Raw genomic sequence first — 27,185 nt, forward strand, 5'->3', positions numbered from 1 at the left:
TTATGAAGAAATAAGTTTGCATTTATTGGACAAACCAAACATAGGCAAACTCACACATAGTGTAAAGATGGAACATGTCATGGGGTGAAAAATAAATGAAGGGTTTCATTCCAAAATGTCATACATCCATTTGGAAAAAATACCTGAAAAACAAAGTGCATATCCATTCTCAGAAATGTTATTACTTCAGACAACAGAATTTTACAATTCCCCCAATTGGATCTTTCCTGTCAACCTTATTTTATAGGATTTCAGTGACATTGTTTCCACATGGTGTATATATAATTTTTGGAACAAAGATCTTCAAAAGTATAGATTTATTTATATACTTTATACATTCTTTTCTTGCTGTACATTTAAGTTTCATGCTTTGCTTGAAACTGTGCTTTCAGCATTTATCCTCAATCACATGACAAGAGACAAAAAAAAAAGAACATACAGTATTCAGGATCAATGCTGCATAGTTTCAACTTTGGAATATCAAATATCATTTCTTTGTAAACCAACAGAGTTTAACCATATGTGTATGGGAGATGGAAACTATGAAATCTGTCAGTTGTCAAAACATGTCTAAAAATACACATTTCTCTTAGATGCAAAAATGCTTCACTTATTTGAAACATTTTGGTGATGCAATTTATGGAAGATACTGCACGTCATCTCCGTCTATCATGAGCAGGCAATTTGAGGCATTGGACAAAAGAAATAGCACATGAAAAGTTTAGCAGTTCATATCACCACGTAACATGTCCTTAAAAGCAGTGGAAGTAAACCATTGTAGGATGTATTACAGGAAATAGTTAGGAAATGGGAACAACTGTAACCCATAAAAAGCTGCATCATGTGTTTGACCATTGAGGACAGTTTCAGCACAAATCACACAAACAAAATCCTGACATTTAGCAACAAAACAAAATAGAAGCAATAAATAACAAGGATAAAACAATGAGAAAATCTTGGAAATGTTACTTACAGAGAAATATTAACATAAGTCCATAATACTCCTTTATAAGAATGGTGTTTTGCTGTTCAATCAAACAAAAACAAAAGACAAGCAAATGTACTGATTCACTGCAATCTTATAACAGGTTTTAAGGATGATATAGATTGTTTCACCAATAAAAAGCAAGGACAACATTCTGAACCCAACCCAGCTACCTAACACTTTACAATAAGAACACTTAAAAATGGTTCATGAGGATAGCGGCACATCATTCCCTTGTAGTAACCTCCATTAAGGCAATTGCAGAAAACAAAAAGAGAATTTGTATGTAGCCTACACGCTGAAGCAGAGAAAGGTGGCCGTTAAATTAGTTGTGCTAACAGGGCAGGAAAGTAACTTGTACCAGCTATTTTGACCAATGGATGAAATCATAAAATCACCAGTGATGACTTGCCAAAGTGGCTTTAGGGGGTGACAAAAGCCAACACTGAGGTAGTGGCTGTCAGTTTCACACCAAGACTACGTCCACACTAAAACGGCAATTTTTTAAAAAAAATGCTGTGAAAACGACATGCTTCCACACTGGGATTTTTGTGAAGATCTCCATCCTCACTGAAAAGCCAGGGAAATGGGTAATGCTGGGATCAGATTAAACAATATTGTTGCCTTTCCAAGATGGTCATTGTCAGATTAGGCAATCAGTCATACATTCTTGCTGAGACATGGCAGACTACAGTGCACATTTGACCCAGACGCACAGCATTATGTGCAGATCGGTAAAGTGCCAGGGACCGACTCCCTGTTGCCATCACAAACAACAAATGTTTGCGTATGTAAACACAGTTTTGGGAATGAAAGTGAAACTGGAACAATTCATGGTCACTGGGCAGTGAAGGTGGGCTGTCTTTTTCCTTCCCAGTAAGTAGAAAGAGGGTGAGTGTGTGGGTGAGCAGCAGACATATGTATGCAAAGGGTGACATCACACCCACAGGTATGATTAATTCTATGTAATGCACCTAGCTTGAAGGTGATAGTCAAATGGTTATAGGTTCACAGAAATAAAATAAAGCATAATTTCTCTCTCTTCTCCATGTTTACAGTTGTGTGTGAACGCTCTGTGCACCTATGGGTAAACATCATGGAACACGTCATAAAGGCTGTGAGAATAGGCAAAACAAATTCTGACATGCTAGTGTTTTTTTTTTTTTTTTCCAGAAGTTGTGAGGCGTCCCAGATGCCGAATCGGTTGTCTTCCACTATGACACACCCCATGGGATAAAAAGTGCAACTGTCGTGGCCAAGGCTAATTTTCACTCCTGACGCCATTATACTGTGGTCTAATCTTGGCATATAGCTCATGTTCTTTGTCCTCTTTTTGCCAGCAAACAACAAAACTGCCACACAGCCTACATCTGGTGAGACGGACACAGTCCGGCTACTCTGCTGAGTCTCAGCTGGTTCTGTCCTCTGTTTGACAAATTCAACATTCATACAGGTTAATGACAACCCCTGTATTGAGTGTTCAGCTATATTGAGACTGAAAATGACTGATCACAGAAATGTTCTTCTTAACTTTGCTGCCACACAGCCAGGTTTACATTGTTTTCCAAAAGCTTAGTTTTCCTGGTCCACCCTGAGACGCGCAGCCAGGATTTTAAGACTTCTCCACTCTTCAGAACGTTTTTGAAAAGATCTGTTTTCAGGTAAAGTGTGGCTGGAGGCCAAAACAAAGCGAAGATGTTTTCAAATTTAGCTGGCTTAGTGTGGACGTATTCCAAGAGTGAAAAGGGGGTAGTCATTTCCTTTGTTGGTGATGGGCAAAATTCTTAAGTCAACTCACTCTGAATTCTTCTTCAGTGTTCCTAATTAGAGACACAAGACTAAATGTATTCATTTAAGCCAACAAGTAGGAAAGAAAGAAAAGACAACACTATGGAGTCTCTAAGGAGCAAGTCTTCACTTTTAGCATGCTCGCGATTATTACACCCACCAAACAAACATTCAGACAAAATGGTAACCCTATTTACAGCAGCTGATTCGTGGTGGATCATTTGCAGTGTATCAAATAGAAGAAAATATTAAACCAACATATTCAATTATGTCAAAGTACAAAGAGCCAATTTGTAGCTACACCAATCATCAAATTTTAATGTCACGACTTACTACAGTACATGTGGGTCTCCTCGCCGTTTCTTGGTTGAAATGGAAGTGACAGCAGTAGTGCAGATGGGGAAATCAATCAGAAGGAACATACAGGTACCACAGTCCTTGGTTATTTTTTTTTTTACCTGGGTGTCATTGGTAGCCTTGTGTATTGCGTATGGCTTGGAGATGCTGTTTTATGCACATACAAGTCAAGGAACCAGGAGGTTTTTGAACGACCACGCGCCTCGCTGCTGTTCTGCGGCTCCATTTCCTAATAAAACAGGAGCTTTTATAGTTCTTCATAATCACCGTCATCTCTTTTGATCGATCCTGCTCCTCCGCCCAGAAAGTCCTCCAACTCGTCCACTTCTGTTTTCTTGGTCCTGGATTTCTTTTTCTTTTTTTCATCTACTGCTGCAGCTTCGTCTTTTTCCTTTTTCTTGTTTTTGTGTTTCTTCTTGCTTTTTTCATCCTCCTGTAAAACGGAAGGACACAATATATTGTATTGATATTAGTTTTTTAGACATGTTACTACTACTTATGTAATATGAACAACAACAACTTTACCTCTTTGCTTTTCTTCTTCTTTTTCTTCTTTTCTTTGGAGGAGTGTTTGCTTTCTTTCTCTGAAAGAGGAGCACATACATACAGTAGTACAGATGTACGACTGAAGTGGTCAACAGCTGGTAGATTAATCCCCTTTTAAAATATGTTAAAATCAAGTCTTTTAATGAGTCTAAAAAAACCCATTTGACTAAAACAATATAAAAGTTTAAACTTTACATGTTGTTTATTGAACAGTCAATGATTCAAAACATAAAATATTAAAAAAATGCATTCAAATCCAGGCATCACACTGCCAATGTCATTTTGAATATGTAACTGTGGTTCTATTAATTCTGGATGATCACTAGAGACAGTATGTAATACCTGAATAATCACCATTTCTTTGAGTGAGCGTGATGTTGCGGTTACCTTTCACAGTTTTTTGGCCTAGAGGACAGAATTTTTTTTGTGGAAAAACCCAAGGCACTGCTGTTGCAGTGAACATTATAGACTGGGACCGGAATCAATTGATAGTATAATAGAGTGAGGAAAAAACGATTCACATATCACAACTCTTATCATCTACAATTCTGAATCAATTCGATTCCAAAACACATAGACCAACTTCTGGTTCTAAAAAAAGACATTTAGCCAGTGGTGGTGGCCAGTAAATTACACTTTGACTTCATTATTTACATACAGACAGAAGACTGTATGTTTTCAAATGAACTTTTTTAAAATAAAAAGCTGTGCACGCCCACACACTTTTCTCTGCTTTTTTCCTCTGTTCGGTCAGACAGTGACCTTCATCAAGACCAGTTAGCTGAAATTAGTGCCAACGTTTCTATTTGTTAAATCAAGAATCAATTTAAAATCGAGAATCGATACTGAATAGAGACACCAAGACACGACAACACTGATCGAAATCAAATCGTGAGATTCCCCAAGATTCTCACTCCTACATTTGATTTACTAACTCAGAAAAGCAGATATAATGTTAAGTTACTCATCAGAACAATAGCAACAGCTCATTTGTGGATACTTATGTATACTTAGTATGAATTCTAATCAAAATGTCAATTGAGTTACACAGTTAGAAAGACACATCGACAGATATTTCATGACTTGCCTTCCTGCTCCTCGCTGCTGTCCTTGGCTGCGGGAGCCTCTTCTTGGATGCCGAGGCCAAACAGGTCGGTATCGTCCTTGTGTTTGAAAGAGATCACAGTGGGCTTCAGAGGTTCTGGCACCTTGGCTAACTGCATGTCATCATCAGAGAGGTCAGACAGAAACTCATCTCTGACTGGAAATGTATCCTGGGAAGAACACGGCAGCCAAAAACAAATGTTTTGTTTTTTCCAAAAAAGGCTTCTGACGTGGCAGTGTGACATTTTTCAATTAAAATGTCTACTACTAGCCAATATGTTAGTATTCGGTCTGATTTGTATCATGCTGTGAATTTGACTGAATGACTGACACACACACACACAAAAAAAAAAAACCTGACTCAAATCCAACAATTATGCTAAAAGCTCAGGCTTTCAGCAGTAAAAAGAGTTGTGAACTGAGTTAACCTCACAGTGAATCTGCTGGGATGGTAAATCTGTTCTACTTTACCTTCGCTATTTTTGGTGTGTCTGATGCTTCAGACTCAAAGTCGGGGTCATCCATGACAAACGAGAGCATCTGCTGGGCTACAGGAGCCTCAGGGTCTGTATCGGAGTCGTCAGCTTTGGGTGTGCTTCCCTTCTTCTTGCCTTGGTGTCGGGCTGGCTGCTCTGCTGCTGGAGTTAAAGTGAGGGAGATGGGTGCTGTGGTCTGGCCTCTGGGCTCTGGAGCTTTCGATGCCACCTTTGGTTTTGTGATGTGGATCACAGGCCTGAAACAGAGTGATATGGAATATTTGTTTACCTTTTATAATATATTAGTATTTCTTTTGATATATATTGTATACATTTTTACATGTCTTTCACTTATTTTTTCACGTTCTTAACTCGTCAACTTCTGCTTGAAATGTCCTATTCTAATCTGTATGCTCAATGTCACTTTGATCTTTTGCTGCAGCAGTGGTGAACATTCAAGTTTCTTATCTAAAAATCACAGAAACCACAGGAACTCAGCAACCATTAAGGTTACATTGGCCTTTACAGTGTGATTACGTAAAATTATCTAGCACTTTCTGTGTCAGATCTAAATGATTCACAGCTCAGGCTATGCATTTGCATTGTAATACGCTAAAGTGTACAGTAAATTGTGTTTGGGAGTCTATATAATCTGGGCACTATCCAGTCACAAAGACAGAAATAATCACTAATAATCACTGCATCTTAACATAAGACCCGGTTGTTAATGTGGGGAGTGATTGAAAAGAGCGCAACCTGTAGGTCTGACTGGGCGATTTCTTATCTTGTTTTTCATGTAGACCAGCAATGAAAAAGACAGCTCACACAGTTATGATATCGGGAACAGCAATCAAACACTAATTCCGCAATCTGACAGTAATGGATATCTGTGTCTCTAGAGCCGTAAGCCAAGTAACATTCAGTGAATTTAGTTGATTGGCTAGCTCAGATTCAGTCCTCTCAGACTTAGAGCACCAAGATTTATCAACATTTGTTTTAAGCTCTATTTACAGTGACAAATCTTTCCATTGCTGCTCTGATGGTTGCTATTTTTGTGTCACGAGCCGGTAAAGCAGCAACCATACATACACATACATATATGGCTTTTTAATATGGTGCAGGGCTCAACACTAACTTTTAAAAGTGGTTGCCAGGCTGGCAACTAGGCATCAGCTTTTGGTTGCCAAAACTGAAAATATAGTTGCCATTTTTAGTCACCTTATATTTTGAGTAATTAAGTTACTATGCAGTAATGTTAGCTTTATTACAGTAACTGCTGTCCCTATTTTATATATGTTAAAAACGGCCCGGACGATGAATGGATGGTTAGCGGGTAAATGGCATGGTGGGTGAAGAGCCAAACGGCAGACTTTTTGTATTCGCTGCCAGGCATTCTCAGGCTAGTGTCTCGAAAAGTGCAGCTGCAGGCTACCGGTAAGCAATGCTGTGTCTCTTTGAAGTGTTGTTCTGTTTTTCTTCAGATGTGAGCCGGGTGTGTGCAAGTAGGCGTGGGTGGAGAGAAAAAAAATTCTGGAAAAATCGTCAATCCTGCTTTTGTTTTCGAAGCTTGAAATCGAAAAGTGGTTGCCACTGATGGCAACCAAAGACCAAGAATTTCTCAAAATAGCTGCCAATGGCAATCGTTACTGTTGAACCCTGTGGTGATTCCAATGTTTATTACTTATTTCTTCTGTTTTGATAGGGTTGAAAACATAACTAACATAATAAATGTAGTTAATGTAAATGTTGCCCCAATTTTACTACAGTACGGTTCCCATGCCAAAATATGTCATAAGCCAAAATAGGATTTATTCCTTCCCTAATACTGGCGGAATTCAATCAGCAGAACTTGCAATTAAACGCCTTTACATTTTGAATGTTCCCTTTACAAGCTCTAAAATCCCTGCAGGGGTTGCCAACATGGACATCAACCCTCACTAACACAACATGAATATATTTTAGATTCTATGAACTGCTAAATTCTGGGAGTTCAAGGCCATATCATTCTAAGAAAGGACTTACGTTTTCAGCTCAGGTTCACTGTCCAGGTCTTGTGTGATAGTGGGGGCTGCTAGTACTCCCTCCTCCTCGTCACTGGTCAGAGTGATATCTTTACTGAGGGGCAGGGTCTTAGGTTGGGGAAGACTGGGCTCAGTGTCGTCAGGATCGAGCTCATCCTGGAAGCCAGACACCATGGGGTTTCCTCTTTCTTCACCATCACTGGGACAGAGAAAGAACAGGAAAACTGTCCTTTTACCTTTACTCATTGAGAGAGGATCTACTATTGTGGGCTACTGTGCAGCTCTGCTGGAAGAGCTGGGGTGGTTGAAACCAGAACCTCAGTGACACTGAATGTATATATGCATCTTTTTAAATGCACAGAACTCTGATAAATATAACTCGTATATTTTGTCAGATCAAAAAAGTTTTAAGTAAACACATTTTATTCTAAAAAAGAATTCACATTAAGGTTAATTTCAAAATGTAAAAAAGATAAAAATGTAGGACATCAACAAATAGTAACTTTGGCCAAAAGGATTAACAAGCTAACTCAAAAGTATTCGTAAACATCATACCTGTCGCTGTCCACAGCCGGAGCTGGTGCAGGCTGAGGCACCTTGGTCTTCGAGGGCAGGCTGTCCTCCAGGAAGCTTTTATCCAGTCTCTCATCTGGCACAAAATCATCCACACTCTGAACCTTAGCAGGGCACACTGATGCAGACACTTCCTCTGGGAAAAACATGGAGCCCAATTTATGTGATTAACTATCAAATAAAATACTTTCTTAAAATCTACACTTAAACATTAAAAAGCTCCCATCACAGCACTGCCATGTGTTGCCTTGTTAATAACACAAAAAATCCAATGAAACAGTGAAATCACATGACATTCCAATACCAGCCAGTCCTTTGATCATTTTAAAAGCTCTGCATTTCTCAACTTCTAAGCCTTGAATCTTGTGACTACTTACTATGGACTTGGTACGTTTCAGTTATGGCTGAATAATCCATTCGAAAGCTCATCTAAATATAAAGTTTACTATTTACAATTATACAATTTTGATCAGAAAACAATAACTATTGGCTAACCCCCTAACTGCTTTAGAAGAAATTGTGTCAAAAAACATGGGCAACCACTTTGCTGCAATCTCTCTAACTGGCTGAGTCATGCTGAATCATTTGTGACATTGTAGTAAATGTCCACCACTACTCCTCTCTTATAAAAAGAACCCACTTAACTGTGAATTTACAACAGATAAGAGCTGAGTTAGGGCCTCTGTATGGACCAATCGCAAACCACTGCAACCTATGCACCAATCGCAAACCACTGCAACCTATGCACCAATCGCAAACCACTGCAATTACATGCATGTCTGTCCATCCCTATAGCATGTCTGTCTGTCCTGGGAGAGAGATCCTTCCTCTGCTGCGCTTTCTGAGGTTTCTTCCATATTTCATAATGAGTTTTTCCTCATTCAAATCAAGGGTCTAAGGACAGAGGGTGTCGTATGTTGTTCAGATTGTAAAGCCACTTCAGACAAATTGTGATTTGTGATATTGGGCTATATAAATAAAATTGACTTGATTGGAATTACAATCCAATGATTGGCTCCTGGTCTGTGTGACCAACAGCTGTAATCAGCTGGTGGTCACACAAAACAATATTATTTTGTCCACTGAACAACTCTTGATATTGCTTTATCTACTTCCCATTGGATGACAATGTGGAGGTCCACTATAGGAACTAAGGTTGTCAAAAGTATCGATACTTTTTTGATACCATGTGTTTAAAACGATACGATCTCCGTCAATTATACATTTGAACTTATAAAAAAAAAAAAAAAAAAAAAAAAAAAAAAGGCAGACCAGAGTACTAGGACGGAAGCTAAGCAATGCACTGCTGTGGACCTGGGTAGCAACAAAATGTATTTTAGCCACAAAAAAGAGCCACCTAAAAAAGTGCACACTGTATTTAATATTTAGTTTTTGTGAGTGGGGTCTGGTGGCTTTGAAGAGAGCTTATATGGATGAAACGGCTTCAGTTTCTGTTGGAAAGGCTGTCTGGCAGCAAGGTAAAGCGGCAAAAATATTCTAAATATAGCCTACACTAAGACTGATACTGACTTTTTTAGGTGGCTAAAATACGTTCTGTTGCTGCCCAGATCCACAGCAGTGCATTGCTTGGCTTCCGTGCTGGTACTCCTGTCTGCTTCTCCAAACTGGGGGGCGTGCCGACCGTCGTCTACTGTAGGTATTTATACAGGGGAACCCACGGAGACCATTGTACTGTGTTTACAAGTGAAGCAACATTAGAGGAAAAAGAAATAATAAGAACAAGAATGTGTAGGCCTACAAGGTAGAGAAAACATTTAAGAATAGTAATGATAATGTTAATTACTATTAACATTACTATTAACATTATTATAAATGTGTTGTATGTGTTCAGTGACTTTCCGTACCAGCACTATGTGCAGGTTGTTAATAAAAAAAAGAAGACAAAAATTATACTATTTTGTGTGCCTAGGACTTTTCTTTCATTTTGCCGTGGTATGTTCCATCTCTGCTAAGGCCATGCTGAAATAAACACTGCAGTGAACACTTAAGTTTTTTAAATGTATTTATTTAAAAAACTTAAGTGTTGGGCCAATGTCCATCGCCGATGGCTGACAGTTATCGACCACTGAGCCCTCTACCATCATAACATGTGTGATTTAAAAGCCGCTGCCCATTCTCTCCGAGGAACCTACATTTCAAAAAGGTAGGAGTCGGACTACTACGCCTACCAAACATGAAGCAAAGTGCTACACCTGTCTTAAACAAATAATTCCTAATCATTATATTGTTATTAAGCCCTTTTTTCCACCATGTCTCACCCTGCACATTTAACTGAGAATATTTCATGTTTAGGAAAAATATAATCAATGAACTATTAATATCCGCTCACGTCCACTGGGCTGACTGACTTAAAAAAAAAATTCACTGGTATATTCTACAGTTACAACACTGTGACTAGTATTTAAAATATTTTTTAAAATCATTTGATCTGCTTAATGAGGTATCTTAAGCATAGGCTATAGGGAGGAAATGTAAAGAAAGACTGGGTGAGTAACTACTGCTTACTGCTGTTACTGCTTGACTAATCTGTAGAATCTTGAGTAATTTCACCTGGTCCAGAAGCAGAAGCCTCAGCAGCAGGAGATGAACCAAACCAACGGGAGATGAAGCTGCGTTTCTGGGGGGCTGACGCCCCAGATGCAGCTGAGGACTGAAGGTGTTCGGGAGACTGGGCCGATGGCTTTGACTCAACAACAGGTGAAGCTGTCATGCTAACCACTGTCGAGGGAGGCGGAGGGGAAGAAGTGGACACAGACGGTGACTGTGGAAGCACTTGGGAGGGAATGGGTGGCTGAGGGGTGCTGGGGCTGGAGCTGCCCGTGGAGGCCCCACTGGGAGGGATGATGGGGGACTGGGAGCCCGAGGAGGGACTCTGACCGTTGGCTGGACCAGGAGAGCCGTAGCCCTTACTGCGAGATTCCAAGTTCTCGAGGAAACTGCAGAAATGACAACAGGGATGGTTAATAAACTATGATTCATCTGCTACAATATCTATAGAGTGTGAATGCTGCTCTTGATTCAGTAAAAGTCATCATAAATACTTCAATTGTCTTGACATTGTCTTGTGCTATAAGCTAGTTAATCACCCAAAAAAAAATCTATTAGCTATATTCTGGGATACAAAGAAAAACAGAACACGCAGAAAACAAATTCTGTTTGTCAAGAGGAACTCATGACAAGAACTTACAAGAAATTTGCAATGGAAGTTTCCGTCGTTAGTTAAATTATTTTGCAGACTCAGCATTTACTGCCTAGACAAATGTGCATTTGTACTTCTAAGTAAATGTAACTCTATCCACTACCATCTTTACATGTTTGAATTGTTTTGTCTTCTGACAACATCTAGCCAAAATTTGCAAAATTAGTCAGGAACAATAAATTGTCCTGTACTAACAAATTCTTGAGGGGAAAAAAAACTAATCTTTTTTTTAACAATAAGAATTAAAAACTTGAAAAGTACCCAAATGGCACAACATTTCATAAATCGGTGTAAAATTCAACAGCTGAACTACAGCAGGATGGAAGCACAGGTACAGTCTATAGTGTGTAACCAGCCTCAGCACTACGGAAGCCCCTGAGTGGACAATATGCAAAAACTTTGTTTTCAAGTTTCGGGTGCTCACCAGAAAGTATCACGTGCACACAGTATACTATCTGGTGTGCACAGAAACTTGTGGGAGAAAACGATTTTGCTCACGTCCCTCTAGGGGATTTGTACAACAGTACACTGGCAGAGAGAAAAATCAGACAGTACATCTCGTAGTTTTGATCTTCAGTCTCCTGCTGGACAGAAAGCTCCTCCAAGGTGGCATCCATGTCCAGCTGGTTGGTCTCCAGCTGCCTAAGGAGGGTCTCTCTCTGCACACACAAACTTGACATGAATGACTGAACAGAGCTCAGATTAAGTCTTCATATTGACGCTGTACGAAAGCCTGATCGGAAAGAACGATACACAGGCCAAACAATACAGCAATCTTATTATCTCCACTTAAGTTCAAATTCTGTTAACCAGTACAGGATGGAAAAACTAAATAAAAATAAAATAATTATAATTATAATGATGACAAATGAGGGGTAAAAAAAATTACCTGTAGCTGCAGGAAGGGGATGTTGAAAAATCTGTGCAGATATTTCAAGCCAAACCCATTCTTCATTGAGGACTCAGCATAGTGGATGTAAGATGATCCCATTGGTCTATAAAACACAAGTATTACTAGTTATCTGACAATTTCCAATATATGCAGTATATTTGTATGTCCCTAGTAATCATCTTTATTATGTCAAGGTTAAGATTGTAAACATGTTAAAGTTTAGACCACTTGGGTGCAGCACATCAAGCTTTAAAAACATCTGACATATCATCACTTATTAAGTTGGCGAATGTGTTAACAAACAATTTTCTTTTTACACATCCAGCAGACACAGAGCAACATTAGCATTCATCATTAGGAGTCATGTTTGTGTCCACTTGATAAAAGATGATAGATTTAGCTGTTTTGGTCTCCACCAACTCCAAGGGGGAAAAAATCTGGTTCTGGTTAAATTCTACCCTATGTTTACCAGCTAGTATCTAACTTTGTCTGCTGTTTGGTGAGTTTTTAAGAGCTTTTTTTAGAGCTGGTAACGAGGTTGATGACAGCTGAGTTTGTAGGCAGTTAAACCAAAACAATTGGCTAAAAACTACTGTATACTAATAATAAATAAGTTAATTAACTTAATTATCTGTGGGTTCATCACTACAGAGTGACCCCTTTTAACATTACACAGTAATTTGAATTAAATTAAATATTTTTATTTGGATATGATCAACATGACACAGCTGCACAGCTCCTGGAGTTTAAGAAGCAGCGATTTTTTGGCCTTTTACAGAGATTTTTTTATTTTATTAATCTACTAATCTGGGGAAATAAATTGATTGATCTGAGGGGGTGAATAATGCAATCTGAAACACAAATTATTGATTTGCAGTGTAAAGGATTTGTGTCAGAAAGACTATTGAGTGGATAAGGACAAAAACATGAAGATAATCAAACTATTAAGTTGACAGAATTAATTAAAGTGAGGACACCTCATCAAGGACCACAGAGAATGTGAGTTGTTTTTTCTTGAGCTATGGCTGGATAAATGTTTCCTCTTCTTCACGATCAAAGAAGTTTCTCTGAGTGACTCATTTTGTTCTCGTTTTTGTGGTTCCTCCAAAACATTTTCTTTAATTGTGTAACTCTTCCATTTCTCACACTTGCTAGATTTTCCACTTCCACCACCTCTCACTGTGCACACATGGTGTAATGCAGTCTTGTCATTTGCTGATGCAACCTATAGGGAAATTAGGTGGGCGCTGTAGAATCATCACGTACGAACTGTGAAGCCTTAATGATGCTTTACACGATCACTTTCAAATTCAAAATCCACCTTTAAATCACATTCCACAGATATACCAGGCCCAAGAAATGACTTTCAAATACAATAACTTCCACGTTAACCATCGCAGTGAGAGTTTTTGTTTTCGTTCCTAACATTTGACCATTTAGCTAAGTGCTGATCTTTACCTGTTAAGTCCAGCAATCAGGTCTCTTATATCATCAGGGAGGATGACACGATGCTCGCCCATGTCCCTGTGGTTTCCCAACACACACACCGGCACATGGGTGGGTACTTTGGGCAATTCCCTCAGGATGTAGTTAAAAGTCCTGCAATTGACAAAAATCACACAGATCATCACAACAGTGATCTGTGGGTGGGTGAAGAAAACTTAAAGGAAGCTTAGACCAATAAAATTGAATTAGTGAAGGCTCAGTTCAGTGGAGGTTGAAATGGAGGGATTTCACATCACTTTTACAGAGGAGCATTAGTTTTCCAAGACATTAACAGGTACAAACATATATCAAAAATGAACGACACCAATGAACAGGTTACTGTGTTATTACAAACAACAAAACAAGTTCTAATGTTTCAGAAAGGTATATTAAAAGCCTATTTAGATGGTCAGATTGAACGCATGTAAAAATGTCACCCAGGTCAGAAACAGGAAATCATGAAAGTAAAATAATAACTTTACAAATCATATCATGAGTTATGACACAGTCCCATCAATGGGTATAATTAAGAATCATGTTTATAAAAATGTTGAATTTATTTCTGAATTCAGACCCAGATATATACTACTAAGGCATCAAATTTGAAAATCTAATAGGTTTCCCTTTAATGTTTGTTTAAATGTGCACATCAAAATGTAGCTACTGAAAATAATGTTTTTGATCAAATTGCACAATTTCAAGTTCATTAAGTGATTACATGTCAGACGTTTGAAGTCAATCAGTCTTCAATGTTGAGGGCTTTTGTTATAATGCTTCCAAGATAAGGCTGGTGCTATATTTTTATTATTGTCAACAAATCCCACGGAAAGACCAAAACTAACAATATGTTAGTCTATCTCTCAATACTGTCTGACTTCCCTAACCTGTCTGTGACTCTCATTGATGCCTAATGAAGACATAAATCTTTAAAAAACTCACACTCACTGATGTATTCTTTCATTTTAAAATGAGACTAAATAATTTCCAGCAGCTGGTTACTGCAGTTTTTAGCAAACGTTACTTAAACAGGAAGACATCATGCATTTGATGGACACTATTTTCATCTGCGGATTAATCCACATTTGGTGCTCAAGTGAGTATTTTTGGGAGCAGGACAGTATATGTGGGACTGAGTCAAAATAAACTACAGTGTGTGTTCATGGTAACAGTGTGGCTCACTGATGTTTTGGACAACAATGGGGCTCTATGGCACAGTAGAATAAGATATATAAGGCTTTGGATACACACACAATACTTAGTAGGATACATTCATTGCTGGTTTTGGTGTTTTCATGGGATTTGTTGACTATAAAAAAATAAAAAATAGAATATCACCAGACTCCTTTAAGTGTCAAAGCAGCAAGTATTTACTGTTTCAAAACGCCTGAGAGATGAATGGCATGAATAAATACGGAAAGTGATACCAATACTGTTACTACAAAGAAAGTAACAGGTTATCAGCATGACACAACAAACAAACAAACAAACAATACCTATTGGTGCATCATGTCCCTTGTGGCAAGACATGCTAGTATTAAAAAACAACAAATCTATCTATTCCCTCAGACATGATGCCCAAAATAGCAATGTCAAAATGTCTTTGAAGGTTTTTGCCTTTGAAGCTGAACAACATCCACCAGTGGAAACTCTCAGCTTCACAGCCACATGCAAACTGACTGAAACCTAATCTGTCCATGCAAATTGTAACATTAGAGTTCACTGATGAGACAGTGTTAGGACAACAACTCAGACAGACGGCTCTTACCACTGCTTGGTAATGTCAAACATCATGATGACTCCATTACAGTTCTTGTACACATCCAGGAACTCTGCATCCAGGGCCACTTCATCTGACTACAGCACGCATATATTCATATTAAAACAAATGTATTAATCACACAAGAGAGGAAAGCAACACATTACTTATATGATGACAACTTATATTTTTGATCATTTACACTCTGTAAGACATTTAGCCAATTCCATCACCGACTCACATACTATAAGTGAGCCTTTTTTCCTGAACACATGACAGTCATGTGATAATCACCTCTTGGGGCTCATTCTCCAGTTTCAAATTGTCTCCACGCCTTTTGCCTTTGCCTGAAAGAACAAGAAATTGCAAACGTTAGATGAGCTGAAAAGAAAAGACAAACATCACAATCTACAGCTTAGTTAACTGCTTTACGTTATTTTATGATGAGTAAAGCAAGCAGAGCAGCACAGCCGCTTTTCTTATGGAAAAGCCTAATTTTAACACACATTATCCTTTAAATACACACGCTCCTGGCATTAAGTCATGGCTCACACGGTGCAGACGCTCAGGCTCTAGCTATACACAGCAGAAGACTCAGCCAAACTCTGAAATGTAGCCACGCAGCAAACCTGGGAATAGCCAAACCTTGAGAATACTGACATTCAGATAAGAGTGGAACAAGGCTGGGCAAACCCATGGCACATAAGCGAGTTCAACTTCTACACACTATAGTGGTGCTCACCTACACCTTCAGGAAGAGGATATTTTTGGCCTGAGATGAGTGCGAGAGAGGTGCAAAAAAGACAACATCAACAATGAGGACAGAAAAACAAACAAGCAACCAACCATCCGTCTATTTCACTTGTCAAGAAATACTGTAGCAGCTTTACTGCAGTAGATAGAAAAGGCTGTAACTTCTTATAGCCAGGTCAGCCACAGTAGAAAGTCTGGTTCTATAACTGGCATGTGTGTCAACACTCACCTTTGTCTACCACGTCCCACACCTCTACCTTGACCACATCATCAGTAGCTGTGAGAAACAGAAAGGGTGTTTTTATTATTCATGTTCTTTGGCCACAGAGGAAAATAACTCAAATGTACAGGCTGTTAAGTGAGTCTAATATGGATCCAGTAACTAACACAGCGGAAGAAGCAGCAGTGGAAAAAGTTTTGCTTGGTATGGAATGACTAACACAAATACAGGACACCTACTCTAAAAATTGGTTCGCTGAAGCCAAATCTAAATGCACAATCTCTTGTTTTACCTTGATATGGAGCCACTGAAATAAATCACCAAGGCACAAACAGCAGATGTCAAATATTCACCAGAATAGAAACATGGTTGGTGATAACATAAAATAAGCTGTAATGTTCAGTGATGACATGAGTTGGCTTGACTTACTTTTGTAATTCCAATGGATACTTGTGGCTTGGATCTCCTGAGTGGGTAGGTACTCCTCCACAAACTTCTTACCCTGTAGTCGATGCCATAAAGTGCTCTTTCCAGTGTTTCTATCTCCCCGGATGACTATTTTCACTTAAGTGGGAAAGAGATTGTACATTAAGTTCGTCAAAAAAAGAAGCAGCATTTAATATTTATAAATGGGACAGACATATTTGACTGCAGAAGCCTATTCACCTGACTGACTACATTACTTACTATTATACTGCACCCCTTTGGCGAAGCGTCTCTGCAAACTTTGGTTCATCGACTGCAGGCCAGCGGGGATGTTCTTGTCCCTGAGCTGCCCTGGCTCAGATCCCACCAGCTTCTTAAGAGCTGAAAACATCTTGACGAAGCTTCACGAGCTTGTACAGTAAAACGCGGTAGTACAGTGGAACTCCCCTGACAATTCGTCACACAACAACTGAAGGAAAAGTGTAACTGTGTATCCTGTTGGCTGTGGAAGCTAAGGGCCCATGCTTACAAGCAAATATGATGCCAAATTAATAAATATTGACTCTGAATTTAGTGGTTCTCTTAAAACTGACTAGATGTTCTTACTTGCCAGTCAGAGGTGAAGGTTACTACCATGCTGTTTTGAGCCTCATCTGTGAAAAAACAGAGGGATACAGAAGTTATGGTTGTGAATTGTCTACTATTCTCTTTCAAGGTGTAGGCATGGTAAAAAGGCAGGTTTGTCAAACACATAAACGCATACAATATCATGTCTTCAATACACGGTGTGATAGAAATGTGCAGCCAGATCTGGTAACTTAAAAGGAAATACAACCATACATAAAATATTCGAGTTATTTTAGCTAATACATCAAGAGACACAGACAACCTCAGATGGAAAAAATACCATTAAGATCCAATTTTGTGTAGCTCCAGGTTGCGCCTCTCATGTTTTGTCATTACATTCGAGTCACAATGCTAAGTCTCCATTTTTCTGCAAAATACCAGGTAATCGCTGAAAAACCCAGAAGGTTGTTTATCGCCGTTCTGATTTTGAATGTATTTTGTGAAACCTCAAAAACTCTTCGAACCATCTGGATGGAACAATATTCCATCCACTGCCCGATAAAAAAAGATTTTTAACGCGTTTCCCAAGTTGCGCCACTGTTTCTTAAGCCACAAAAAGATGGTAGCCAGAAATGACATATGTTTGTGTTCAATTTGTACAACATGAAACAAGATTGAAAAGTTTTATCATCAGTTATATTTGTCTGTACTGATGTTTCATTGTATTAGGGCTGAGTCGATTAACAGAAAATTAACCGGCAACAATTTTCATAATCGATTAATCGTTCAAGTAATGAATGTGAATATTTTCTTAGTCTTCTTTGATAGTAAACTGAATATCTATCTTCAAAACAAGGCATTTGGAGATGTCACCTTTGGCTCTGGGAAATAGTGATGGACATTTTCGCTACTCTCCGACATTTCTTTTTTTTAGACCAAACGACTCATCGAGAAAATATTCAGCAGGTTAATCGATAATGAAAATTATCGTTAGTTGTATTATTTTATATTTTCGTACAAAACGAATGTGTTTATAGTTTTCTTGTGTCATACAGAACAAACAATGCCAATACATAAAAGGCACAAATTAGGGCTAGATTAGATTATGTGGTCAGATGACACTTTTTTCAGTAGGTACATTTAAAGGTGAAATATTAGTGATACATGAAAGAAGAGCTTACAGCAGTGTATCAGAGCACGTCTCCATGTCTTTGAAATCCTAATGGGAGCTGTCACGGTGTCCCAGGAGGTATTTCATTATTCACTATCAAGATCAGCTTCGGGATTTGTCTCCTGTTTAGCTTCAGGGGAGACTAGCTCAAATGCAAAGCCGAACTGTGTAATATTGTAATAATAACACAGTGAATCAATTATTTCATTATTAATTTTCCCTTTAACGTTATCCACCTAGCATTAGCCGACCAGGCTGTTAGCTCGGTTAAGAGAGGGCTGAACCGCATTTTTTGAAGAAGTTATGCTTAAAAACGTTAAGCCAAAATAATCTAAAGGGTATGTCAAGGTTAACACGGGTTCAAACAGTGATGAGGCAACCCGGTTTGTTACCTACCCTGGCTAAAAGGTAACATTATCCTTTGGCTCTGTTTTAGCTAGTTAGCTATCCAGCCGATATTAGCGTAGCTTTTCCCCTTGTACGCTCAGTGACATTAAACGGCAGCTAGACTGGATGTTTTCTTCCAGGTGGTATCAGCAACAAATACTCACGGTCATTTAATAAGATAAGGAAGTGCAGTCCCGACATCTTTTTCTCAAAACATCTGTCAGACCTCCATCCCGACAGAGATATAGCAGCGACATTCCTTTGCAAAGAAAGCAGCTACATCGACCCAGCGTCAAGCGTGACACAAATATGTACAACTTCCGTTAAAACTTTCAAAATAAGCTTATGTTTAAGAAATAAAAAATAAAAACGTTAACTGGAGAAATCAGTAAAAACGACAACTACTACTGCCTATTTCCAGATTACATCAAGTGATTCCATGACTTTATGGAATATTATTCCAGTCATATAGGTATACTTGAAAACTGATGCTATTACTTGTCATCTCCACAATTGCCCTACTAGATATAGGCCTACTGTATAAAATAAAGGGTCAGTTCACCCAAATTACAAAATCACATATTTTCTCTCTTAACCCCTGTGGTGTCTGGCCATGCAGATAGTTTCAGTTTTAGGTGGCAAGGTTCTTAGAGATCAACCTCTGAAACCTGTGTGGCCACCACAATACAAATAAATGGAAATTTGTTTTGTGCTCATGGCAGCATTGAAAAATTATCTTTGACAACCAAGAAGTTCATTCTTGACCTTAGAAACAGAGGTTGAGACACCTATCTCACCACTAGGTCCATTCAGTAGCTATTCCTGTGCTTTCCATTATATTACACAAACTTCTTCAGCAAATGGAGTTTCCAAGGTCATGAACTTGAACTTTGAACCTCAGCTGTTGAGGCAACATGGATGAGAAATCCCAAAAATTTAAAAATCTAAATTTTAACATCTGTAATTCCATTACTGGACAAACTCCATCTGCCGACGAAGATCATGTGATATGACGAAAAGCTCCAGAACAGCTACTAAATGAACATTGTGAGATTATTTTCTCTACATTTGAAAAAGTCAACAGCAATGTGTTTTCCAGAAAACAATGGCCCTGTTATTCAGGATATTGACATTTTGAAGGACTATCTACTCAGCATAAAGTACTTATTGTGAAAATTGGAGCGGTGGCAAAAATCTCAGAGGAGATATCTGAAAACCTGGACACATAATAGCAAAACTATCTGCAGTGATACCACCACTAGGGGTAAGTGCACAAATATATATATTTTTTGTAATTTGGATTAACAGACCCTTTCATTTATTTTTCACATAATTGCAGTGGGAACTGCTCAATTCTACCACAGTCTCCTGGTGATCAATAGGTAACTTTATTGCAACAGCAGGTGCGCATCCGGGTACTTTACTCCTGCTTCAAGCCCCCGCCCCCTTTTGGGTGAAAGCAGCCCCTTTAATTTGACTGGCGGCAAAAGCAAAGTCTGAGGCCTTTGCCAATTTAATAGCATAAAATAAGAATACTTTATTGCTTTTTTAGCTATTAGGAGCCCACATCCTATGGCCAGTAAGGCAAGCAATTATGTTAAGTCGTTGCCAATCAATCAATCAATCATCGTCGTTGTATAGAAAGAAATAGGGGTTGATGAGTGTCCTTTCACTAACCTGATCGTATTGAATCTCCAGGTAATGTATTTCTGACATCTGTCACTTTTTATGTCGTTAAGACACTTTATGTTTTGCTATTGTTGTAGTCTGTCCAATGTGAAGTTACTGTAAACTAATTACATCACTGTGGCGAAGCGACCGCTGTCTCTATTTTGATAGCCGTTTGAGTTTATCACGCAACCTTTAACTACGTGCGGAGAAGTAGAGAACAGGTCAGTTTTTAGCCCCACTTCCTACAAGGGTCACTATTAGAACTTCAGTTCAATTTATGTTAATTATTAACGTCTTTAACATCATTAACTAACCTGTGATGAAGTGTTTACCACAGATGTACACGTACTGAACGGCCAGAGAGAGAACACGGAGCGCTCACATTTCTCATTTGCAACGTTCACTACCAGATTAAACTGGTCTGCTTTAAATTTCAGACATCTTTAGAATTACATACATGAGCACACACAATGCCATTATCTACATTATTCTCTGCACATCCTAAAACTGCTGAATACAAATACTTAGCTCTTTTTTTTTTTTTTTTTTTTTTTTTTTTTTTTTTTTTTAATTTAAAGACAAATGACAACGCTTACGAGATTATAATGGTTAAATGAAGCTAACTTCCCGCAGCTGTGGTGGTGGTCCAACCTGTACTGTCCAATCCGGCGCAGCCTGCTTCCTGATGATGCTCTTCTCTCGGGCTTGCGGCGCCTAGCGGTAGACGTAGTAATTTACAACTGCATCATCAGCTGTCACTTTTATCATGTGAATTTTGTCTATGCATATGAAGATCAAATATCGTTATGCGTTCTTAACATAAGCAGGGATACATATTTTAAGAAATTGTCACAGAGCAATGAGTCGTTGCTGGCGATTATTTTTGAAATATTCAGCTGTGTTTGCTGTCTTGAACACACCCCGCTGAGTACCCCGATATTGTTCAAGGGGAATAATGGCTGCACAGGAGCCGTCTCCACCATCTTCCCTGGAAGGCAACAAACCGGGCTTCCCAAAGAAAATTTTGGCCAACAACCACGAAGACAAGCATTTGTGCAATTCATGTCAGAAAATCTTGAGAAGGCCTTTGCAAGCTCAATGTGGTCATCGCTTTTGTTCGTTCTGTTTCAACAAAATTGTGAGGTGAGTAGTGTCATGGTTGCTAGCGAGCTAGCTAGATGTGTAGCCTATATGAGCAATCAGAGCTTGTCACCAACCCTCCTTCCAATATCTTTCAATTTAATACTGCCCTGCTTATTGTCACAGGTAACGCCATATACCACTACAAAGACAAGTTGCGATATATAGATTGCAAAGACCCACAGAAAAATTCGGCGTACAGGTAATTCACCAATCACCACTTGATCCCAGTTAAATCTCAGTTTGTGTGATGGGTTGGCCAGGTGTCCTCGTAGTCTAGTCCCGCTAGCCAATGTTGTGGCTGACCGGCGCAACCAGTGTCGAAGAGTTGAGCTCGACAGTGTATTGTAAGGTAATATCAGGTCGATATTTATGCCGAATTTACTAGAAGGTCCGGTTCTGTTAAAGTCTTACAATATATTCCACTCAGTGTGTATCTTTGTCGATAAGCGAGCCAACATTAAACTGGACATTTTTTGATCGGAGTTTAGCATGACCTTTATCTATAAAGTCGATAACGTGACCTGACAAGGGTCTATCCGGTTCCAATCCATGTACTACTTGTAATTGTCAATAGTTTTGACAGTAGTGGGAACGAAAATACGACTAATTTTCTTTCATGATACAAGAATAGGGTAAACGTCCCTATTAAGCCCACCAAATCCGCTTTTCAGACATTTTTAATATATACTTCCCCAATTTAAGTGAGAACATTTTAGTTAAAATGAAAGTCTAATCTCTCATTTGAAGTGTCAATAATTAATTTACACCAATTTCTAATGTTTTCATTGTTTTGTTTTGTCAAAATATGTTAAAAGTCTGGCATGGGTTTAATGGGTACGTAACTGCCCTTGAAGCCCATGGGTGTTCCAAATAAGCCCACTTCATGATTTGTTGATAAATATATATATTTAAAAAATCTCAACAATACAGACTTTTCTATTCAAATCTGTAACCTCTTAGCTGTCAATAGCTATTTTCATTTTGTCTCCACTCCTATCCTATGGCCTGTAAATGGCATTTGAAATAGGCGTGACAAGCCTTTTTGCTGTATTGTCAACGCAGACAAAGCTAAACCTACAACATGTCTTCTTTGGAATATAGCCAAAAACTATTTCGAACAAAATCAAAACTATAGTGGAAATTAGTCTCCAATACTTCATCTTTCAATATGTGTTGTCCATTTTGTCTGTATCTCTGTCCTATGGTGTGCTGTTGGCGCTTGAAACTGGCCAAAATTTCTGGTCCAGACAGCTGGTTGAAAGTGCAGATGTTTTTCTGAAGATTTCTGAAGGCCGACTGACTGAAAGAAAAACGGTTTGCAGGTTCAATACTAATGTTCTAAGGATAGTAAATGAGTTAATGTCAGGATTTACAATTGAACAATAACTTAACTTGATTTTCAAATGTTAATTTTAAACATTGAGGCTAGTAGTTTGAAAGCATTGTAAAACAAATTTTAAAACCATCCAGTTCATTGTGGAGTAAGATTAAAACATACAGTTGGTTGTGAGGAGACATCAGTCACAGCATCTTGAAGCTCATGTATCATTAGCCTATAACTTAAACAAAATAAACAAGAAAGATGTCAACATTTCTGCAATTTCTACTTTCTCCTAGGCTAAACGTAGACCTATGCACTTTGAGGTGATCACATATATCATATCTGAATAAATATGGGTATTAAATATCTGAATTATGGAGCTGATTCATCAGGTGAGGAGGAAAAAAGTAGGGAGGAAAATGGTTCAAAGGTCAAAATGGAGAAAATCCCCATTGAAACACAGTCAAGTGGGCTTAATGGGAGCAGGTGGGCTTAAAGGGAACATCAGTGAATTTTTGGTTCAAAGACAGAATATTTTATTCTTAATATTTAATTCATAATATGCTTATTATGTTTTTATATCATTGTAATGTACCATATTATGCAGCTACTGTATTGATGCAGCATGTGGTCTGTTTGCTGGCCTGCTAAAACTCATATTTTCATTTCAAAAGAAACAATATTTCTAATTCAAGTCAGATTCTAACGTTTGTCTTATTCAAAACACCAATCATGTAAATTTTGATAACAAATGAGTACTTATCAAAAACAGGAGTAGAAATATATATGCAAAAAATGTTATCTTCTGAGGGTACCAAAAGTTTATTTGCAACTTCTTCAGGGATCAGCAGGCACTCTCCACATATGTGCTACGATAACTCAATATCAACAAATCTGATTGGCTTACAGTAAAAAGTGTCATTTATGTAACAAGCAGCTTCATTGGAAGGAACATCCCAGCAAAAATGATGATGTCGTTTCTTTTTTATTTTACTCAGAAGTTGCAAATAGGCTTATATGGTACGTGGGCTTAATAGGGATGTTTACCCCATTTAAAAAATAGTATTTTTGTTTTCGGCTCTTTGGACTAACGGCGCAGTGAGAAGACACGCTTGGTAGTGAGATCACCATAGACTGGAGATCACTGATTCTGTTTTCTTACAGTATTATCTTGTTATGTTAGTTTAATCATTTTTGGTGCAAGCACCCCCAAGAGTATTATGATGATGATTGCTGCCACAGCAAGATATAACCATGTCTGAAATCTTCGTTTAGCACGTGCCACCGTACCTGATGGGAACTTGTCAAGGTACATATACAATGACACAGTGGGTGGTTGTGGATATCAATAGGGGCCCCCTGATAAGAATCTGGTCATGCATTTGCAGCAGTATGGTAACTGATTACTGACCAGCTGCATGTAAACAGGGTTTTACAGTAATCAGACTACTGCAGCCAATATAAACATGTTATTCTTGTCTTGTTATCACATTTCTCACATGTTTCTCGTGTGTGTATGTGTGTGTGTGTGTGTGTGTGTGTAAATGTAAACAGCATTTGCTACAATAGAACAACTTGGGGCTTTAACATGTTTTTTTTTTATGTTTAAGTTTAAGTTCTTCAGTATCTTCAATAAAATGACAAACCAGACTATAGTATGTGTGTAGGGCTGCAACTAACGATTATTTTCATTTATGATTAATCTGCCGATATTTTTCTCAATTAATTGGTTAATTGATTTGTCTGTGAAATGTCAGAAATTTGTGAAAAATGGCCATCACATTTACCCAGAGCCGAAATTGACATATTCAAATTAGTAGTTTTGTTCGAGCAACAGTCCAATGCCAAAGATATTCAATTTAGAATTATATAAAACAGAGAGAAACAGCAAATCTTTACATTTGAGAAGCTGGAACCAGTAAACATTTGTCAATTTTGCTTAAAAAATGACAAAACCGATTAATCGAAAAATACAGTTTTGAAGACCATGAGATGTAGTTGAAAGCTCAGACAAAACCTTGAGTTGAGATTTTATTGTCACACGCACTGAACCCAGGGTCAAGTGTGAACTCGACGGACTCTAACCGTATTTGGATAGCGGTGATGGTAAAATCAAGTATCTCTCTTGTGTATATTGTCTATATTGACACATGGTAATTTAATATTGGCACTGAATCCATGCTAATGTAAATACTTTTTCCTTTCTTCAAGTTCTGGACCACAGAAATGCAGTGCTTGCATCAAAGAAGACTTGTTTGAGGAACCCACCTCCATTCTCAAGCAAGGTGGTGTAAGTAAAAAAAATGTTTACCCTACATTGCATCTTTTTTTGTCATCGTTTTTCACGGTTATATTAAATACAGCATTTTCAGTATTATTTTCAATAATAATAATCCTGACAGTCAGCACTTTAACGTCACAGTCATTGTTTGATTTCAGATCCAATGTGCTGGAGTATAGAGCCAACACAACAAAAACTTCTCTAAAATTCTTGGCAGTGTAGACAGTAGATGGAGCAACTATAGTCCTGTGTCCCTAGAATGACCATATATGCTGGAGAAATTAGAGCCAGAAGAGAAAAGTGAGCTCCAAGTATCCTGATCCTCAGTAAACTGATGCAGAGTGTTTGTAACACTACCCTTAAGACTGTAACTAAAGACACAAACCAGCTCGCAACTGACAACAACCTCCGCTTCTCCATGCAGGCTTTCCCTGATAATGCAGCTCGGAGAGAAGTGGAGGCCTTGGCAGCTGTCTGTCCCAATGAAGGATGCACGTGGACGGGAACTATCAAAGAATTTGAGGTGCACACTAATGCAAAGCAGGCTGGGAATTGAACACCCGCTCCCAGTCAAATGTCCATTTAATTTTGATCGTGGCTGGTGTGTTTGTTTGCTCTACCAGCCACTTAACTGGGACTGTGGAGTGGTGTGTGCCGTTGTTTCTTGTACTATCTTGAATACTGTCTCTGCCACTGATCACATTTTGATAGAAATTCTACATTTACAAAATTGTACTGTTTACTTTTCACTCTCTTCACACCATATCAGAGCAGTATGAAGTTACTGCTAATGTAAACACAACATCCTTCTGCTGCCTTCAACTGGCGAAACACAGGGTGGCCTTTATTGTAAAGCAGCCACAGGAAAGACAACGGTCATGTTTGGTATTTTTTGGTCAGAGGAACGGTCAGGAGCAGCCACAGTGAGCTGTTAGATGAAGAGCTGCAGGTGACAGGCTGCACACCTCTAACTTTCACTTCTTGCTGTTATGTGAAAAACTACTTGTGCCGTGTGCAGCAAGAAATCGGCTCATGGTTGCTCATTGCATGATGGGAAAAAGGATGATTATTGACTTTCTTCTTCTTAATTAAAATAATGTGAGTTTGTTTGATTGCACTGTAAACAGATACACCAGCTGCTCTTCTGTTGTATTTCTCACAAAGTAGTTGCTTAAAGATTCACACTTGCCATTACCACGGTAACCATCAGTGTTGCTAAATTAACCAGGACTGAAATCTTAAGGATCAAATGGCTTCATTTGTGCTTTCAAATCAATACTTTGTGTGCAAATGAATGGAACATAGTTGACATTTTAACAGATGTTTAAGGGATGTCAAAGATAACGCAACATTGTTCAACTGGCAAACAGGCTAAGTCTGGAGTGTATATACACATATCTCTGTCCGAAATAAAAACAAAACTGCATAAAATGCAAGCAGTTCATTAAGAATACATTGTCCATGGGCTGACTACTGTCATTGTGCTCATCTAAATATTGCTCTATAGCACCACTAGTGGTCAAAAACTACATAGGGTACATTTAAAAAAAATAAAAAACAAGACTAAGGCTACGTTCAGACTGACAGTAGCCCTGCGTGGAAAAACACACCCCTCTCTTTCATTTGAACGGAGCCAGTCCGTTGATACAGCGGGGGTGCCAACGCAGAGGGCTCTGGCAAAAAATTGGATCCTGGCTCAACTTTTGCCACAACACAACGCAACGTCATCTGGCAAGGCACTGTGTTGGCCAATCCAATACATGCACACCCACATTCTAGATAGATTGCTTTGTAACATGAATGCTGTATTTCTGCTGTTCACCTCCTGATCATCGCTTCATAAAAGCCATAATATCATAAGCTGCTGTGCAGCGTTCTGGCGTCCGATAAGCCTTCTAATCATGGGTCTGTTACTCAAACCTCCTCGATCATATTCCATCAAGTCACTGGTACCTAAAACAACGCGCCACCACCAACATATTTTGCATATTTTTAACGCTGGGCTGTATTCGGTCTAAACGACAGCTGATGTAGAATAATTT

General features: G+C 38.6%; 2 protein-coding genes across 10 annotated transcripts in view; one reads left to right on the forward strand and one right to left on the reverse strand.

Moving 5' to 3' along the window:
- On the reverse strand, positions 1–21,113 carry rabl6b (RAB, member RAS oncogene family-like 6b). Of its 7 annotated transcripts, none has more exons than XM_044196443.1 (17): positions 20,995–21,113; positions 16,864–17,255; positions 16,606–16,740; positions 16,186–16,233; positions 15,946–15,975; positions 15,498–15,550; positions 15,213–15,301; positions 13,421–13,561; positions 11,960–12,065; positions 11,626–11,729; positions 10,422–10,807; positions 7,833–7,986; positions 7,279–7,476; positions 5,252–5,513; positions 4,764–4,950; positions 3,656–3,714; positions 1–3,563 (listed from the first exon to the last, which is right to left on the reverse strand). In XM_044196443.1, the coding sequence occupies exons 2-17, from the start codon at positions 16,991–16,993 to the stop codon at positions 3,378–3,380; spliced, it is 2,268 nt and encodes a 755-aa protein (XP_044052378.1). In that variant the 5' UTR covers positions 16,994–17,255; positions 20,995–21,113; the 3' UTR covers positions 1–3,377. The 7 variants fall into 7 exon arrangements, with proteins under 7 accessions (XP_044052378.1, XP_044052382.1, XP_044052377.1 ...); XM_044196447.1 differs by lacking the exon at positions 20,995–21,113 and adding an exon at positions 18,892–19,047 and having other exon boundaries at positions 4,764–4,839; XM_044196442.1 differs by lacking the exon at positions 20,995–21,113 and adding an exon at positions 18,892–19,047.
- The window catches only part of traf2a (Tnf receptor-associated factor 2a), a 21,389-nt gene continuing 14,292 nt past the window's right edge, over positions 20,089–27,185 (forward strand). The window contains exons 1-5 of one of the 3 annotated variants that reach the window (XM_044196454.1): positions 21,400–21,541; positions 21,665–21,740; positions 24,138–24,171; positions 25,074–25,147; positions 25,568–25,666. In XM_044196454.1, the coding sequence (XP_044052389.1) occupies positions 24,156–24,171; positions 25,074–25,147; positions 25,568–25,666 (189 nt within the window). In that variant the 5' untranslated portion in view covers positions 21,400–21,541; positions 21,665–21,740; positions 24,138–24,155. Of the gene's footprint in view, positions 20,426–21,136; positions 21,542–21,664; positions 21,741–24,137; positions 24,172–25,073; positions 25,153–25,567; positions 25,667–27,185 lie in introns of those variants that run through there. The other 2 variants (XM_044196452.1, XM_044196453.1) reach the window with 2 other exon arrangements.

Source organism: Siniperca chuatsi, linkage group LG5 (assembly GCF_020085105.1).
Source record: "Siniperca chuatsi isolate FFG_IHB_CAS linkage group LG5, ASM2008510v1, whole genome shotgun sequence".
In the NCBI taxonomy this organism is placed as follows: Eukaryota; Metazoa; Chordata; class Actinopteri; order Centrarchiformes; family Sinipercidae; genus Siniperca; species Siniperca chuatsi.

What these genes read in the sequence shown, in the direction of transcription:
- rabl6b (XM_044196443.1), bottom strand. Translation starts at nt 16,993, where the DNA reads ATGTTTTCAGCTCTTAAGAAGCTGGTGGGATCTGAGCCAGGGCAGCTC. An exon ending in TCCCCTTCCTGCAGCTACAG is followed by an intron (nt 11,730 to 11,959) that starts GTAATTTTTTTT and finishes TTGTGTGTGCAG; the next exon opens with AGAGAGACCCTCCTTAGGCA. An exon ending in AGTGAACCTGAGCTGAAAAC is followed by an intron (nt 5,514 to 7,278) that starts GTAAGTCCTTTC and finishes ACTCTGTTTCAG; the next exon opens with GCCTGTGATCCACATCACAA.